Source organism: Mugil cephalus, chromosome 17 (assembly GCF_022458985.1).
Source record: "Mugil cephalus isolate CIBA_MC_2020 chromosome 17, CIBA_Mcephalus_1.1, whole genome shotgun sequence".
NCBI classification, from domain to species: Eukaryota; Metazoa; Chordata; class Actinopteri; order Mugiliformes; family Mugilidae; genus Mugil; species Mugil cephalus.
Window position 1 is genome coordinate 19226012 of NC_061786.1, and position 19224 is coordinate 19245235.

At 42.1% G+C, this 19224-nt stretch overlaps 1 protein-coding gene across 4 annotated transcripts in view; it reads left to right on the forward strand.

Annotated features, from left to right (window-relative positions):
• actn1 (actinin, alpha 1) overlaps positions 1 to 19224 on the forward strand; it is a 60003-nt gene that overhangs the window by 17622 nt on the left and 23157 nt on the right. For all 4 annotated transcript variants that reach the window (XM_047610748.1, XM_047610750.1, XM_047610749.1 and 1 more), the window contains exons 2-5: positions 10674 to 10788; positions 12017 to 12136; positions 16352 to 16438; positions 17019 to 17106. In XM_047610748.1, the coding sequence (XP_047466704.1) occupies positions 10674 to 10788; positions 12017 to 12136; positions 16352 to 16438; positions 17019 to 17106 (410 nt within the window). The remainder of the gene's footprint in view (positions 1 to 10673; positions 10789 to 12016; positions 12137 to 16351; positions 16439 to 17018; positions 17107 to 19224) is intronic.

The window sequence follows — 19224 nt, forward strand, 5'->3', positions numbered from 1 at the left end:
TGTAGAATTACCCCACATTAGTAGTAAAACGGGGTTGCATGGCCCCGTGTTAGCACTGACTACTGATGTGAAAACGACAAAAAAAAGAATTACTGTAATAACTGTAGTCTGCGTGCAACATTTTTTTTTCTCTCATCGTAAAAAGCTAAAATTGGGGACATTTTCAGGGACAGCTTTAGCCGGGGGACAGGTCATCCAATACAGGGACTGTCCCCAGATATTTGGACGTCTAGTTACCCAAAAAAAAAACCCAAATGGCACCTTTTTTTTGGCACAAGTCTTCTCGTTCTGCCGCTTCGTTTTTCAGACCTTTCCATCTTCACCACGCTTCGCAGTGGTACAGTGGCACAATGCGTGTTTAAAAGCGCTACTTTGGAAATGATCTGGTCTGAAACAGACTTCGTTCTCTGTGTAATCAAATACACCGGTATGCCGGTGTATTAAAGATTCAAATCATAACGAAACAGCCCTTGTGGCAGCTCCTGTCGGACATCTGACTACAAGTTACACTTCTCCTTTAGAGTGCGGGGTTTCAAACGTTGGCTCTGATGTGAAACTGCTTCCATCATGAATAACTTTAATCAATTGAGTCTCTGTTCGCAAAAATGTCACCGATGTCAAGACCGTTTGGAAGAGGCCAATGGTGCGTATCTGCCTGTGAAGTTCAGTTAATTCACCCTGAAATGTTTTTGTAATGAAGTGACACATGCATCATGCTAAGCCTCCTCCTCCTCCTCCTCTTCTCGTTTCATTCCCACGTCTCCATCTGAAGACTTTATTATCTTCGTCTCTATGCGGTGCCATAGTCGTCCCTCTCCCTGCCATCACTTCAGTTGCCGAGATGGATTTTGTGTTCCTAAGCCCTCTGCCTGCCAGATGCAAGGAGCCACAGTGCACTAGTCTGCAGAGAGCCCAGACAGCAGCTTGGCTCGTCCTGCAAGGCTCTCTTCCACCACCGATGTACTTCCCGCCCGAACGCAGCAGTAATCCGAATCTCATCCTGTTCCCTCTGCCAGACCTTCACTGTCAGTTCTTTTTTGCCATTTTTTTGGATGACATTTACTTTTAGGATGTAACCTATAGCCTACATCTGAGGCCAACATCAGCACACGGCGCTGTCAGAATAGCTCAGGGAAACCGGTTCAGCTCCTGCTCTTTAAGTTCTGTTTATGTTTTGAGGGTTTTTTGACCAAACTGTCGCCGGAAGCCGTCTCCAGAAATATTCTGCTCCTCTTTGTGTCGTTGCGTCTTCTGCTTCTGTCACAGGTGTCACATGAAAAAGAATGAAAGAAACGTGGAGGTTGGAATGAATGAACGCGTGTGCATGAAGCGAAGCAGAAAGTCCAACACTTTGTCACATACACATAATATATTTAGAAAGTTGGTAAGACTCTGCCTCTATACCAATTTCTATTGCAGCATGCAGTTGGCAACACATCAACACAACAAAATTCTAATCATCATATCTGTAGCCTGTGATTCTGACCCTGAATTAGAAGTTGTTTTTCCAGTTTTCTCACTGTACCAAACAGCATAATTTAAAATATTAAAGTTCATCCAGATTGTCAGAAATAACGGCTTTGTGCAAACTTAATTAATTTGCTTAAAAAGCTCTTTTTGCTCCTGTTTCATGAGGGTTAATGTCATCAAAACAAATTATTTTAATCAGATTCATCAGTTTGTTCCCACATCTGGTTTTATATTAAAAAAGTTTCTTGAAGTTAACATGTTTGCCAAAGCACGTTTTTTTAGCTCAATTGCCACCTGCTAGATTCATAGACTGTTCATTTATGACTTTCAACAATGTGCTCTATGACAAAATGTTACATGTATATTGATGGTTTGAAACTCCAAAATCAATATGACAATTTTTTTTCCAGTCCAAATCCTACAGCAGAGTATTAGGGCCATCCATGTTTCCTGAAGCCGGGCACAGACGGGAGCAATATAACTGGAAAAATTAAAATGAACTTTATATTAACTATTAATTAAGCTTCAATACTCTTCTGCGGAGTATCGGCAGGACCACACGCATACAGTACTGGGACTACTTTATCTTCTGTGTAGTTTATGACAATGTATTTTGAGATTTTTCTCAAAATTTTGACTTTTTTCCTCCAAATTTTGTTTCTCAAAGTGTATGATGAAAAAACAATCTATCTGCTCTATTTTTTTTTCATGGATGGCCCTAATACTCTTCCTGTAAAGAAAATCCGGCCCCAGTTCAGTCGTATCTCCATCACAGAATCTTTTAGCTACATTGAACCTAGAAGTTGGCGTCTTACCTCTGTGCAGAAGAAGTCAGTATCTATCCCCAAAATGCTTCGTCAACATTACATTTACTGTCAGACTCTTTATTTGATAAATCAGCGTCTCCTGGTTTTGGATTATCCTGCACTGAATCAGCCTTTTAAACCGTCTGCAGCTACGTTCACATGTATCTGTGTTTCTACAACAGTCACGGTTGAGATCTTCTGAAGCCTGAAACCAAATCAAAGAGTTTCCTCTCAGACTAGTCTGGTCTGAATATTTTTTTGTTTTTTTGGGAGGTCGGTCAGTGACACTAAAAAGATCATTGCCTGCTGCAGCTTTAAATAAGAAGCTACGATAACTTCCTGCATTTTTGACTTTCTGGCCCCTTTGTTTCCTCAAAGGTCAGTAAGGTCATGGTGGCTTGTTTGTTGTCGGTCACCACCAACACCATCGCAGCAGAACTCAGTGGGAAAACTGATCATGAGAGAATCTGCACACAACTCTGTGCCTTTTCTTGTTCGCCATCGACACTTGAAAACAAGTCAGGACGTGACTGACGTTCTCCAGAGCTTTCTGAGAAGAATTAAGTCTTTCTTATCACTCATCGCAGACACGCCCTCGAGCTGCTCCCTCGACTCTTCCTCCTATTTTAAATCGGAGCTCACCCTCGGTCGGCCCGATCCATCACACGTCAGGAAATCATCTGGGAGTCTGAGAGGGAGGAAGGTGCCGTGTAGATGTTAGAAGCTCTGTTTTCCTGGCGCGAGAAACTCTTTCCACCAACATTTTCTGGCCCCGACGAGTGAAGCGAAGGCCACAGAAATAGACTTAACAGCAGAGAAATGACACTTCTACCTCCCAGGGATGTGCAGAGGCCCATTTCCCCCCCTCATTTCAGCTCATCCAGGCACTTTTCATTCTGTTTCCACGTTGTTGATTCGATTATAAAAAGAAATGGTCCCCTCCTTTCATTCCCCCTGTGGTTTCTTACTGCCGTCAAAGTTCAACATTTTTTGAGGAGAAACTGGAAAGTTATTCTTCTTGACGCTTTTCTTGCAATTTATCTGCTTGTTCCTGGGGTATCGTTGGGACACGAGAGGCCCTGGAGCTGGAGGCTCGGGCTTGAGAAACTGTTGAAAACCGCCTTCCTGTGCGAGACGCTCTGCCAGCAACGTCTGCCTTTCCTCTCCCCGCTAAACTTGTCCGCCTCGCCTGTGTGTTCGGATATGGCAGGGGCTCGCACTCATGAGCTGGCTTGTTTCTGCAAAACGATTGTACTAATATGGAACTGGCAGAGCAGCAGGAAATATTTTCCTAACTGAGGCTGATTAATGGAGTGGGAAGGAGGGGGAGAGTGGACGAGGAGGAGGGAGGGGGGGGCGACTAGGAGGTGTGGAGAGGAACAGCAGCAAAGGCAGATAGCGGAGTTTTCTAGGAAGAGGATAATGTGAGACGGGGTTACTGCGAGACAATTAACTCTGCAAAAGCGTTGGGTAAAAAAAGTAAAAGGCAAAGCTCTTTTTAATTGTTTATTCACGCAACAGTGGATTCCTCATGACTCAACTAGCTCAGCAGAAACACAAAACCGTTCCTTCTGTAATTTCAAGGCCTTGTCCAGACTAGATATTCCAAGGGTTTCAACCAACTGTGTCAGTCTTCATTTAAACCTGTGGCAGAAATTGAACAAACTTCCTAAAAAGTGATGTAGCCCCATGAGAACTGAAGAAAATCCATCCTCTCACGATGATTGTGCAACACGATTGAAAGGAGGCGCTGGAAAAAACCTAGTACTTTGACTTCTGCATGTGCACCGATCAACCATAACATTATGACCATCTTCCGAATATAGTGTCTCCCTTGTGCCTCCAAAACAGTTCAGTGAGTCATCAGAGAATGGACATGGGTCTTCTGAGGGTATCTGGAAACAGGATGGGGGGGGGTCTTTGGGTCCTATGGGTGGAAGGGAGGGGTCTCTATGGTGGATCATCCCACAGATACTTGATCAGTTTGGGATCTAGTGAATTTGGAGGTCAGGTCAACACCTTATGCTGTTCTTCTTTTTTAATTGTCCCTAAAGTGTTTTTATGTGTCATTGCTATGGGGTGGGGGGCTTGGTCTGGTCTAGGTGGGTGCTACATGTCTAAGAAACATCCACACAAATGTCAGGTGCAAAAGTTTCCAAGTAGAACATTGAATTGCCACATGATGGTTATTTACTTCTCCTGTCAGTGGTTCTAATGTTCTGGCTGACTGGTGTATACTGGTGCCGCTAAACCTCTAGTCAGCAGCTAATCCACTCTGTTGAGTTTTCCTGCGCACTTAAAATAATAAAGTTTGGAACCGACTGGTTGTTGGATCACGTTCGAGTTAATACTTTTACCAAAATCACTGCGCCGTTGAAAAGAGAGGAGATGTCGACAGTAGACGTCGCGTGTGAGGGAGAATTTTCCATGAGGCCGCTAAAAGACGAGGACTTGGAAATGCATTTTCGGAACCAATTACAGCTATTGTGGTCTGCATCGCTGCAACATGTAGTTAGATTTCTGGGGAGGTGCACGTCAAGCTACAGCGCGTAGGACCTACGGTGTAGATCTAATGCAGATCCATGAAGGCGGCTTGACAATTGGCTTATTTGTTTTCTCACTGAGGGCGAGATGACAAGATTTTTTTTGTCACGTCTCTTAAATGCTAAATATGAACCTACTCTCTCTGCAGCTGGGTTGAGAACATTCAGTCAAAAACAATGAGCTAAATCCGCTTTAAGATGTGGTTTTTATTGGGGTTGAGTGAAACGCTACGTGCTAAGCTAATGGACTGGTTGCTTCAGACAGGGGACTAGCTTCGAGGCTTCCTGCAGTAAAACACGAGTTAAATCGTTTGTCTTCACAGTCAACACCACTGGGAGTGGCCCGGCAGCCTCTGGTGGTGCCGCCCGCTGAGTTGTACCGTCAATGGTTGTCATGGGAAAAATGTTGCATGTAATGATGCTGACTGGCAACTTTCCCCCAAAGTTGATGCGGGGCAGATTCCTCCCGCTCGTGACCCCCTGTGTTTTTACAGCTCGCCTCAGTGCTGGGAGGCTGAGACCAGCGAGAGGAAGAGGACCGAGGGAAGGAGGGGGAGGCTTAGAAATTTACGATCCTCCGGTTCCTCCCACAGATACGACTGGTCCGTCAGTCGTGCTTTCGCTTTTGCTGCTGTTACACGACACTTTGCAGAGGCTGAGACAGACTGCGTTTTAAGCTGCAGTAATGAGACTGATTTTCCCTGGCAGGGCTGTGGAGCAGACATGTTAACAGCTTACAGAGATTCACAGCACATACTGCACGAGGACAACACAATCACACATGGAGTGCACAGGCATCATATGAAACACACAGCAGCAGAGTAGTGTACACACACTCTGGGTTCATCCAGAAGACAGTTTATTTATGGCATTAGCTGCCGCCTGTAATAGGAATTACATCTAGGATTCTGTGTTGGTGTTTCACGGTGAGTTTTTGCTGTATTGCCGCGGGTAACTAGCTGTTAGCTCATCGCGTTGTCACTGATCCAAAAACGGTGGCACAGATAAATGTTTAGCGTCTGGAAATTGCCCAGGAGACCTGCCATTTTCACCCACTTTTCCACAATTATAGCGAGAGAACCTGACAGTGTAGGAGACACGGAGGCTAATTGCTCCGCGAACTGCAGCCTCGGTAACGACAGAAGTAGGATGACAGGGAATGTGTGCACACACCGCTCCCACTCTTTACACAACAGTTTTGGGTTTTTTTTAAGTAGAGAAAGTACAAGTGTAAAGTCAACTTGGAGAGGACCTACTGGTTTGCATCAATGTCAGAAATAACTGGGACTAACTAAACTATCCAAGGATGATATGTTGCACAAGTGGTACTCATTCATAACATCGTTTATGATGATGCTGCTCATCCTGCCACCTCCTCGAACTATAAATACATAGAGTAGGTTTTCTGCATAGGGAAATCCAACGTCTGCACTCTCACTGATTAAAAACTGTCAGAGGATGTGTTTCAGCAGTCCACCCTAGTAATTAATTATGGTGTGGTGCACTGCCAATGTCTTCTACGCCGTTTGAGTCATATTGAAGTTAAAAGCACGCCATCCACATCCTCGACATTTATGGCTGCAGAACAGACTTTATTTTCACTTTAATATGAAATGTCTTCTAGACAAATTAAATTTGTGTGTCTGTGGTTACCACGCCGGAAGTCATGTACACAAAATGTTGCATGCTCAAGTTGTAACATAAAATGTTGTGAAAGTTTTGAAAAGTTTTGAAAACACTGGTGCTAGGCAACTGTTGAGGCTAATGCTGCGTTCACACTAGCGGCAATTCATCCTCAATGGGAGCCGGCGATATCACGACAGACTTGATGTGTCAACTACTCACATGAGTTTGTTTCACCAGTTCCAGTTAAATGTGGATGACGTCACCAGAAATCCAGCCTGCCGCCTGTTTTTGTAATTTTTGTCATTGAGTCTTCAAACTCTGAGGAAGCAACTTTTGATGTGCAGTCAGCGAGGCTTAGTTGGCTAAGCTAGCGACTAAAGCACAATGTTTCTCTTCAAATGGGCCGAGTTGTGAACTCATAGTTACGTCATAGAATGCCACTGGCCTTCAAGTGATAACTTCAGCCATAAAATCCTGCTTGGTAGAGGCTGCTACATACACCACGAGAAGTTTGTTCTTGCACCTAGCTGGACTTGACCAAGGTAACCCGCCACAACGCGATAGCTTATCCTGATTGGATTTAGACGATGAGCTAATGCTAGCCAAACCAAGACCGAATGAGCTTGTCTTGACACGTTAGCCAAAGAGGACAGAGGCTAGACAGAGGTAATAACACTGAGTAACCGAGTGTGTTACTCAGTGTAACCGAATGACAACTCGCCTTTAAGCAGATATCCGAGCTAGCCTGGAGGCGCTGAGGTAGCTTATTGTAGTTTCTCACGGGAAGAAAGTGAGATAAGTAAGGAGGGGTTGGTTGACAGTGATAGTAGAAGTGGGCGGGGCCTGTCTCACAGGTCGACCTGTCTGTCAAAGACTCGTATTGTGTCTGATAACTATACTGTGATTTGTCAGAAATTGGAAGTGGGTGTGATTTGTGTAGAAAAGCAGAAATGCTAGCGACCGCTCAGTGAGCTCCCAGATATTTGCAATGTGACCACTAATCTATCCTGGCTACAGATCGGCATACTGTGTGTGGGTGCATGTTAAATTAATGAAATGAATAAGAAAAGTGCCTCTCGCCGTCCATCTCCCACATATCCCACAATACTTAGCGTTTGTGATGTATGCTGCAGTGGGGAAGCCCTATGAGGTTGTCTTGGAGCCACTACAGCTAACAAAGATGTATCTTAATGTAGGAAATGCAAATGCCAGGAGAAGGTTGTTTGGAATAGCAACATTTTATAAAAGACCACTACAATATATAACGTAGCATCTCCCTCCACCACCTCTGAAAATGTTCAAAAACACATCAAACCTTATAAACTAGGACCTTACAGAAAATGTCCACCAATGAGTTCATGAATACCACAATGCATGCAGACTTTTCTTGCAAACAAGACAAACACAACCAAATCTGAAGGCGGCAAATCTCTTAATACTGCTTCAAGTACAACTTAACAAAAGAAAAAAATTCCTTTCACTAGCTTTAACCAAGGTTTTCTAGCATTTAAATCTGTTTTCCACATAAGGCACACGTTTCTTCTTGGCAGAGATTGATGGTTGAAGTGTAGTTGCATGTCCCATCACTTCTTACCTGCTGCTGTTGGCTAGGCTAGTTAGCTGGTGTCTTCCTGTTGGTTTCTAGTTGGTAGCTGACTGCTAGTTCAGTCAGACTAGGCTTCTAAATGTGTTTTGCCTCAGATCGTGGCACAAGGGATTGTCTTATCCTGTGTAATAGTGAATGTGATTTACTAAATTTATTTGGCCGTCTGCTCATACACTAATCTACCACGGTGACCGGTGGACCAGTAACTCAGAGCCCTGCCGAGAGCCTCAGAACACCTGAAGGCCCTAAGAGTGTTGTCCATAACACAGCCAGGTGGTCATGTGACAGTGCAGGTGGCTGCCAGCCTGGACCGAAAGCTGCTGCCAAAACCCACAGTGCCCCGGAGAGTCAGAGGAGCTGCCGGAGTTCAGGCTAATTCTTATCAGGAGGAGGCCTTTTGCCCAACCCAGAGCAGCAAACGTACCCTTCTTTCCAGAGCATTTAACAAGCGAACATTCCTCCTGTGAACTTTTAGTCGTTTAACAACCGTGGTCTTTGAAGGTTGGCTCAGAGCATTTTGACATTTTCGGCTTTCTCGTCCTGTTAACGCTGCACTAAGCAGGAGTTTTACAGAAAGTTTAATAAAAATGTGCATATTTTATCTACTTAAAACATGTACTTGTTTGCCCTTTTCCACTTTATCCTACATTTGTGGAACATCAGTATACTGAATGTCAAAGCTGCTGCCACATGGATGGGAAAATCTTTGGTCATGTAGAACTGAATTAAAAACAGGAAAGGAAAGGAAACCTGTCAAGAACAATGTCCTACACGGAAAATAAACAGAACATTGTAAGACTATGAATCTGTAGAGCCAGCAAACACCCTTATTTTAACCTTTGATTAAATGATACACTATTCCAGCTAGGTTCTGACACCACAGCTCTGCATCAACAGTTTAAACTCTTTGGCAAGCCTCTCAAGGGTCTATTGATCAGGATGATTTGGAATACGTTAGGGCCTGTTAAAACTTAAATCAAGAGTAACTAAGCAGAAATACAGTTTCTTAGGGACAGAGGGCGTGGGCCTGCTGTAGGAACATAAATCTTCCTTGCTGGTCTTTTTTTGTCAGCTCTGCCCTTGGAGATAAAACACCATATAATCTGTCCTTTTCCCTCGACAACCTCTACAGTATCCACAGAGTTTCCTTCAGCTATTTCGACGGTTGAGGCTCCGCCACATGCCAGCAGACACGCACACATCTGAAACCCAGATCTTCCATACACCACTTTATTGATAGTCCCGTAAACCTCACGCCACTCCATTTTGAGAGTGATCTCATTGCGGAAGTTCCACAAGTGCTCCGAACCAGCTCGGCAGTGACTTTTAAGTGGCTTTTGTTCCCCAACACTGGAAGGCAGGCCAGTCAAAGACAGTGCTGGCTTTCATAAACGCCTGGCACTGCTCCTGCAGGTCCTCTTTCAGCTCTCTGGTGAAAACATGGTGCCTGATGTTTGGGCCTTGGGTGTAATTAACCCGGGAACTCATAAAGAGGCGTTCGCAGCAGGGTGCGTGGCGGGCTCAGTCTTCATGCCAGCTCCTGTTGGGCGGTAGAAATCCCGCTCCAGATGTTTTCCGTTAGCACGTTTGCATGCCAGCAATGCCGGAGAATCCACATCCCGCTACACCTACTGTATACAGTACACAATGCTCCAGTGTGTTGTGGTTTAACGAAGAAAGAGCAGAACTGAAGCTTGTTAGTTTGACAAGGAACGGCGGAAGGGTGGGAGTCTGTGAATAAACCAACAGGCCACCCAACAGGCAACATATTCATGAGCCAACAGATTCATGGACATATAATTTTTAAGGTTCCAGTGTTCCATTTTATTGGTCCTTGTAGGTAAACTCCCTCACACCTCTATCACAGGAAGTATACAGCCGGTAGTGATTGGATATTTGGGTCACTGATGAGATTTTAGCTAGCAGCATGGCTTTGGAGATGGCAGTGCTGGTGTAGGTACCAGATCTGCTCGGGTGATTATCCGGCGCTTCCCAATGACGTCAACTTTATGTTCGGTCTATATGTTCGGCTACGTTTGCGAGGCCAGTTTGTGGTTAGACAACATGGGTTTAATTAATTTTTCACAATATGTTTGGAAGAGATGGCGCTAAAGTTTTTACACAAAAAAAATATATGATGAGCTCAATCCATTCATTTGTATAGTAGGCGCAAAATGATTTAAGAAGTTTTATCCTCAAATAGATTAAATCAACCAACCAATTATGGAACGCAACGTCACCATCCCCTACACCATGACGTCATATGGAAGCCGCCTACCTGGTACCTATAGTTCAGACTGAATGTCTGTATGAAACCTTAAGACAGTCGTGGTTCCCAGAGGATGAATCCTAATGATAATTCTCTTAGTTTTGATTCAGTACAAGTCTAATTTGTCTGTTTAATGATTAAATACTTGAGAAACTGACAAGATTCCCCTTGGGCCGAAGTCTGTTATCTGCTTATTAGCAAATGTTAGCATGCTAAAGTGCAAAAGTACGACGGAAAATGTTTTTTTTTTGTTTTTTTTGCTGGTAATTTGAGCAAAGCATCCGTCAAGACATTACATTACATGTCTGTGCATGTATCAACTAATGTTCTTTTGTTCTTCTTTGTCTCTCTAGACATTTACAGCTTGGTGTAACTCTCACCTGAGGAAAGCGGGCACACAGATTGAGAACATCGAGGAGGACTTCCGGGATGGACTGAAACTAATGCTGCTCCTGGAGGTCATCTCAGGTAAAGGAAAGAGGCCTTTACGCAACAGGATCACCTGGGTGAACACAGCACACATTGATTTTGAACCTGTAGAAATAGTTGGACATTAAAGGAAATATTTCCTTTAATAATTAATTTCCCTTAACTTGAGTGAATGAACACAAGGTAAAACATCATTATTTTATGCAATGTATGAGTTGTCACTGAATTTCAACACTGTTCAAGTGTGACTGGGCAGATAAAAACCAGAGCTGTGGAGGTGAAAGAAATGACTCATTTAGATCTTAACCGCCCTCTTTGGAAAGTTTTTGCACCGACCTCAGGTCTCACACTTCATACTATGACATACTATGAAAGGTTGTCTTGATTTTATCTGTCTGCTAGCTGTTAGCCAACAGTCTTAGCTCTTCATGTGATGGCTTGAGTAAGCTAGCTTTTTCATGTTTGCTTGGAAGTTGTAACCTCTTCCAGGAGAGAAATATAACTGAACTTTTTTTGAAAAAATGGTAAAAAAAAATGTGAGGGAGGAAATTTCGAACTCATCTGTGTCCAATTATAAATAAAAACTCACTCAATACAAAACATGTAAAGATTGACAGGACAGAGTCACGCTAGCTTTTCCCTTTTCTAGTCTTTATGCTAAGCTAACTTTCTCCTTTTTTTTTTCTGTACAGACATGCAGTTGATTTAAATCTTATAATGTGATTCTACTAACAAATTCTTATCACAATTATGTCTTTTCCTATGATGGATGGACTAAGCTAGATAATTCAAATTTCATTAACGTCTGTAACCTCTTCTACAACAGAAATATAACTGAACCAAAACTTTGTGTGTCCAAATGAAAATAAAATCAGACTCTAATCAGCACTTTTAATTCTATTAGGACAGAGTGAGGCTAGATTTACCCTTGGTTTACAGTCTTTTTGCTAAGCTAAGCTAACCCTCTTGTATATTCTCCGTCCCAAAAGATGTTTTAAAGTCAAACAAGAAAAAGGTGTTGATAGTGTATGGATGAATGTAGCTCTCCTAGCCATCACCTTTAACCCCGCTATCATTATGGTGAATTTGATGGTAGGAACCACAGTTTGTTTGTTGTAGCTTGTTGTAAACTCTCTTGTTTGCATCAAATGTCAAGCAGCTGTTTCAGCAGCTGTTGCCTCAATAACCTCACCTCAAAGTTCAGATTAGTTCAGTCAATAAGTTTGTATGTAATGTGTTTTTTTTTTTTTTTTTTTTTCCCGTCCAGGCGAACGCTTGGCTAAACCAGAGAGAGGCAAAATGAGAGTCCACAAGATCTCCAACGTTAACAAAGCTCTGGACTTCATCGCTAGCAAAGGAGTGAAGCTGGTTTCTATTGGAGCAGAAGGTGAGTGATGTCACTTCTCTTTCTCATGGTGACATTTCTACGAGAATCGCCTTCCACAAAGCCACACGACCTTTCCCAAGTTTATTTAGACGTCCGATTGTCACCCATTGATTCTAATTAGCCCATAATCCGAGTCAATAGCTACTGGTGTGCTGTTAATAGTCGTGTATAATGTATCCCTCCCTCGGTCCTCCTTCTCCGTCTCGTTACCATGGCAGTGCTCCTGGCTGCTGTGCTGTTTAATGAGATCCTTATTCCTGAGTGCTCCAGCGAAAGTTGTGCTTTGCATTGCATTTTCTTAGAGTGGATCTTAGGATCAGCAATCCCCTCGGGGGCTGAGGCTGCTCGTTGTTCAGCACAAATAACTTGGGGATGTCCGTCCTCCTCCCACCAGAGCGTAAACAAGTCTTTAGCAGAGTAAACACCTGACTGTTGGACTCACACTCTCATTTTCTCAATATCCGTCCATCTGTCTTCATCTACTCCGGCCACTCACCTCTTTGGCATCTCGTGGAAGTTTGCAGAGAGAAAATGTGTGTCAACTAAATAATATCAAAATATTTGAGGTCTCTTGGAAGGTTAGTTCAGCCAGTGTACATATTTTTCTGCTCACTCCCCCCCCGTGGCATCTAGCCTGTGCAGATGGTTTTGGTTTACAGATACTGACTGGCTGACCAATACGTTGAAGAAGAACAGACATTTTATTAGGCTGTTCAAAGTACTTACAGGTGACTTTTAAAAACCAGGTCCAGGTTATTCATAGTCGGACCTCGCCGTCAACACCTCATGTTGGATCCGCTTTGATCCGATGAAATGGTCTCCATTAAGACCGCAGACAGCTGTTCTTAATGCTGTTCAACCTTGTACTGGGATGACAACGGAAAATTTAAAGACTAATTTCGGAAATCGGTATGCATGAGTACGACGTTTAAAGAGAGGAAGGACATTACTTTGGCGTTTTTTTATAGACTTACTTTTAAGGAATATGAACTCTTTGTTAGTCAACACACAGGACATTGGCCTCTCCCAGAGTTAACCTCCTGGTGTTCAGCCTTTTTAGTTTTTTACATCCACATCTATTCAGTGTTGAATTTACCGCATCAATAAAATTATGATTCAATATATTTTTCATATATTTTTACCTCTGCATGATGCTTCTCTCTGCTTTCTCACAGCTGTAGGTTTTCAGGAACATGTGACTTATTAAGTCAATTTTTGTTTATTAATGGTTTCCTAAATGTTTTTATTTTATCAAATTCTTGAAAAGTCTTGTAGTATGTGGTACGTATTCATACCACATGGTAACGGAAACTGTAAGACCTTGTTGAATTAATTTATTAATCTGTGTTTATTAAAGAGCTAAAAATAGAGAGATGGCAGGAAATGAGAGTAGCGTAAAAGACATGTAACAAATTCTTGAAGATGGATCTTTCAAACCCCTAATAACCTCAAGGGGGTAATACTTAAGGATAATATTTCATATTTGCATTTCATCTTAAAATGGAATTTTAAAGGAGTGCACTTGATGTTCGGCAGTGATTGTACTAACGATATATATATATATATATTTGTTTATTAAAAGAAGTCTGTTTCTCAAAGGACAGAATATATTAAAGTTACAAGTTCAGGTGATTTATGCACTACAATCAGCAGCAGATTTTTCTCTTTCTACATCCAACTGATGATTATTTTCTTAAATAACAGATCAGTCATATTAAGAAATATACAAAAAAAAATATTTTCATATAGTTGTTAAGTCCAGGCAGTGGTCCAGAAACTGAAAATATTCCATCCTTCACTATCGAAGGTAAAGAAAACCAGCAAATATTCGGACGAGAGAGTGGAACCAGTGAGTTTTTGATATTTTAAGATTAATTATTAATATAATTTTACTCAAAGAATAAAATTTAGATTAAAAATAGTTTTTTAGTGAGTTTTTATTTATTTATTTATTTTTTGCAGTGCAGAGTTTGGTATAAAAGCTCCTAAGCCAGACCAGCATTCCAGACAGATTATCCGCCTGGAATCCCCTCCTCGGCCGATAGCCCTGCTCCACGTTAGCTGTGGTGGTGGTGGTGGGACCAGTCAAAGGCTCAGGTCTATACGACTCATCAGGGGTTGTGGGTGAGGGGGGTTTCAAATGGAATTAGCAGGATTTGTGTTCCTCCCCCAGATGGGTCAGTCATGTTCATTAAAGCTAATCTCAACATGTATCTGCATATGTCAGCGTGACCCCCGCGAGCTCGGCTCTCTCTGCCCCTCTTTAATTCAATCCAAAACCATCTTTCACACCACGTTACGTTCACGGACATCTAACCGACACCTCGCCGTCCGAGTTCGTCCGTCACAGTCAAGCGGCCGCGGGGCTGCCGTGCCCTGAGCCTTATTGGATTAGAGGGAGAAACAAATGATTATTGAAGGCCGGCAAACAGGGTGAGCCGTTGAAGGGGATTTTCATTATCGACAGCACAGAGAGGACCGGACACAAGCAGTTCATTCACAGCCTTCAGCTGCACACACACGACTGATTGACAGCTTAACAGGCGATTGAATCATCACATGTTTCATTCATAAAGGCTTTCATACTCACTGCCTCCACCGCCCCTCTACGAAAACTGTGTGGAAAATCCTTTAGATGGAGTTGCGATGTTGAGTTGACATTATCTCCATTATCTGGTCTTTATCTGGACTACAATGCATCTTGAAAGCAGAAATCTCTTTATACAGCTTCTTCTTTTTTTTTTCCAAAAAGCTGTTTAATGATTCTTCTATTTTTGCCTTGTAGTTTAGTTTTCTTGCTGACAGTTTGTAACATTTAAACTCTGGAAATGCATCGTCAAGAGTTAGTTAAACTCCTGAGACCCAAGCATTTGTTTGGAATGCATCTTAATTTCTTTAAGATTAAGATTTTTAGGATTAATAGGACCTTTGGGATTAATAGGACCTAAGAAGTACTGGAACTGGAAGTTATTTTTGAAATAAATGATGTGGACACAGGGATCATTTCACTGTATATTACAATTTGAGTCACCAATGTGAACCAAAATATAAAACAGTTGATTTTAATGCAAAAGCAGAATTGGAAACACTGAAATCCCAACATCCTCAAACGTGTACTTGTGAATTTGTTAAATTTGCATGTAATATCAAACTAGAAAAGATAATAAGCGTAAATAAAAATAGTGTATTGACCCTTCGCTACCAGTACATGGCAGACAAAAGTGTCCTTACTAGGACAACAGGGCTAAATAAAACAGAATAAGCTGCAACAAACCTAAAACATAATGTCCCCGTATGAGGACGTCGGGTCTAAGGAGTTTAAAAGTTCAACAACCATGATTTTTCATGTCAAAAAGTCATCTAACTTTGATCAGTTTGAATGAAATGTTTTCCAGATATCTGGTTTAAATATCACCTTAAATTTCACTGTGACACAGATCCTTACAGCGTTTTCTCATTTGTGAAGGTATTTTTGTCGAGCATTTCTTTGTCTAAGTTAAAGGTCTGAGGTTGGGGTTGTCATACGCCGTGAAGTTTATATATCTGTAATTATGGGGAATAACTTGACTTTGAGTAACTAATGCTGTGGTTTGGTTCAGCACTCCTTTGAGCTAAATGCTAAGCGTGCTAAGTTGCTCATAGTGACGAGGCAAACATGCTGATGTTATGCTGTTATTATGTTCACCTCAAACGCCATGCTAGCATGCTAAATATAGCACTAAAGTCAAAGGAGGGCAAAACTGAAATAAATATGGTATTTTGCACGTATAAAAAGCCCATAATAGTACAATTAATCATTTGAGAGCTAAGGATGTTGGCAAACATTTGCTCCAATTACTAATGCCGTATTGGATTTACATCAACTGAGTAGGGTTGACATGAATTTCTGTTTGGCAAAAAGAAATAAGACATTTTATTGTCAGTGTAGGCATAAAGTAAAACTATGTTTGGTGACTCTGAGATCAAATGAGAGCAGGAATACAACTATAAATTGAAAGAATACCCTATGACAAACAAATAAATAAACAATAAAACAAATGTGCATGTTAAAGTGGTGGACAAACCAACTGCCATTGCCATATCTAAAAGGTGGCACGGGCAAAACTCTGTAATTTTTCACCAAATGATGAGCATTAAATGTTAGACTGCCAAGATAGGAAAAATATAATTTATAAGTAAAAATCCTTTAATGTGTTTGCTTTGTCCTTCTTGCAGAGATCGTAGACGGCAACGCTAAGATGACCCTGGGAATGATCTGGACCATAATCCTCCGCTTTGCCATCCAAGACATTTCTGTGGAAGGTAGTTTGCGTGTGTGTGTGTGTGAACATGTGCACACACTTGCTTTATTCATTGCTTTATTCAAAAGAATTCCTGCACAGTGTCTCGATTTGCAATTGAAAACGCTTTCCATTGACACAGTGTCTCAGCGTTAAGACCTCTGTCACGCATCTTGCCGAGCTTAAAAAAAAAACTACACAATACCACATATAAACTTGAGCTAATGCGTGTTAATTTGAATGTGAATGTGTAAGAGACTGCTCCTTTTCCATCAAGCTGGACATGTTTGCAACAGGCTCCTATACGTGGTTAATGTATATAATGAGTTTACAGTTCAGACCACTTTCAACGTCAGATGTGATCAGCCTTGATTTGTTCAGCCAACGGTTTTATTTTATGGTGTCAGAACAACACAATGCCAAACACCTCTTGGTATCCACTGGAAACAAGAGAGCATGGAACATCCAAGCAGTCACACATGCTTTCCATTCACTTCACCTCCACTTAATCCGCCACTAAACAGGGATTAATCAAGAGTCGGTCAAAGCAAAAGCCTGAGAGTTTCTCCAACTTCACAATGATCCTTTCTCCCACTTCGCAGAGACATCTGCCAAAGAGGGTCTCCTGCTGTGGTGCCAGAGGAAGACTGCACCCTACAAGAATGTCAACATCCAAAACTTTCACATCAGGTAAGGCTTTACAGAGGAAAGCGTAATAAATAACAGAAAAGGTTATTTTACTCACATGTCGAGTCGCAGTCTCAGTTAATACAGTGAGATTGGGCAGCCATAAATTGAGCCGTCATGGAACTCAAATTTGGGTTTCAAGTGTGGAAAATGAAGGCCAAAAGTGTTCACGAACAGGATGCCAACATCTCACCTAAAGTCAGATTTATTAAGTCAAAACCTTCGTGGAAAAAATTTGCCTTGACAATCGGCCGAACCGCCAAATTATATCCGAACCAGGCTCTGACACACCAAACTGTCAGCCTGTGAGGCTATGAGCTTAGTTTTCAGTGGTGTGTGTCCTGCACTGTTACCAGAATTCAGACCTCAAACAGCCGGTGAGAGAAATCACCCTAATTGGCGGATCATCTAAGGGAACCAGCCCAGAAACGGATATGATGAAAGTAGCACGCAATAAAGTACAGAGGGCACATAGAAGCCTCTTTGTTTTATATTTTTATCTTAGCCTCATCTGAATATTTAAATACTAAAATGGTTATATATACCCAATCATCTAGAATGAATAAACTGTAGTCCAACTGATCAGCATGTTTCGGGAGAGGTCATCTCTGTGTGACTGTTTGTAGCTCTTCCTAACATGCCAGCTAATAGTAGCCCTTCTTAGCTTCATAGCCACCTCTCTAATAGTAGTAGGGCTTCCTAGCTTCCCAGCCAATAGTAGCTCTTCCTAGCTACCTTGCTAATAGTAGGACTTCCTTGCCTCCCAGCTGCGAAGCCCTTCCTCGCTTCCCAGCTAATAATATCTCTTCCTAGCTTCCTAGCCACCTTGCTAATAGTATGACGTCCTAGCCTTCCAGCTAATAGTACCTCTTCCTAGCTTCCTAGCCACCTCACTAATAGTAGGGCTTCTTAGCCTCCCAGCTAATAGTAGCGCTTCCTAGCTTCCCAGCTAATAGTAGCTCTCCTTAGCGTCCCTGCCACCTAAATAATAGTAGCGCTTCCTAGCCTCCCAGCTAATAGTAGCTCTTCCTAGCTTCTCTGCCACCTTACTAATAGTAGGGCTTCCTAGCCTCCCAGCTAATAGTAGCGCTTCCTAGCCTCCCAGCTAATAGTGGCTCTTCCTAGCTTCTCTGCCACCTAACTAATAGTAGGGCTTCCTAGCCTCCCAGCTAATAGTAGCGCTTCCTAGCCTCCCAGCTAATAGTAGCTCTTCCTAGCTTCTCTGCCACCTAACTAATAGTAGGGCTTCCTAGCTTCCAAGCTAATAGTAGCTCTTCTGGTTCCACCCTTTGAATGATGAATACAGGGTACTGCTACCTGCTGGCATTGTTGTCTGCGAGACTGACCCTGCTGACACTAATTTGCGTGACTATTAAATGATCACACAGAAGTCAAGAAACGAGACAGAATCCAGACTTATCATTCCAGCTTTGTGGAATTCATTCACTTCTTTTCATGCAGGTGCAGAACATGCCGACCATTGTCTGAAGTGTTTGCAATGCGTTCAAGTGCAACTTTTCAGTCCAGATAGTCCTTTTGTGTTTTCAGGATTTGAATTAAGCTAAGCAAGAGGGGTTTCTTTCCTCACCTTAATCTTTCCTTAAATGTCTCTAGTGTTTGCTGCAATTCTAAATGATCTGAGTTCATTTTCTCTTCTGTTGAGAGCCGTCAAAGTTTTAAAAGCCCACAAAGAAGTCTGCAGAAAAGTCCTTCAGTACACACAAAAGATACAGTTGAAATAAAAGTTAATGAAAACAAAATGAAATCTGACTCAGACTGCAAGTAGAGGTTCCGACCACAGAATGCATATGGTTTTGTCCACTCCCTGCTCGTATTTTGTCTTGACTAGTATTTATTTTCTTTGCAGACATTGAGAACAATGTTTTTGAGCATTAGAAAAAACATTAGTGCGTCAGGGACTTATAACGTAAGGGTTGTAAGACATTACACTTGTTTTGACTGGATCAGAATGAAAGCAGACACAAAAACTAATAACAGGTGTGCACACATATACACACAGGTGTCTTATCTTGTAGTCTAGACCTCTAGCCACATATTACGCAGATGTGAACACTAACACAGTTCTTGCATGTTGCAATAAGGATAACTTTGAGATGCACC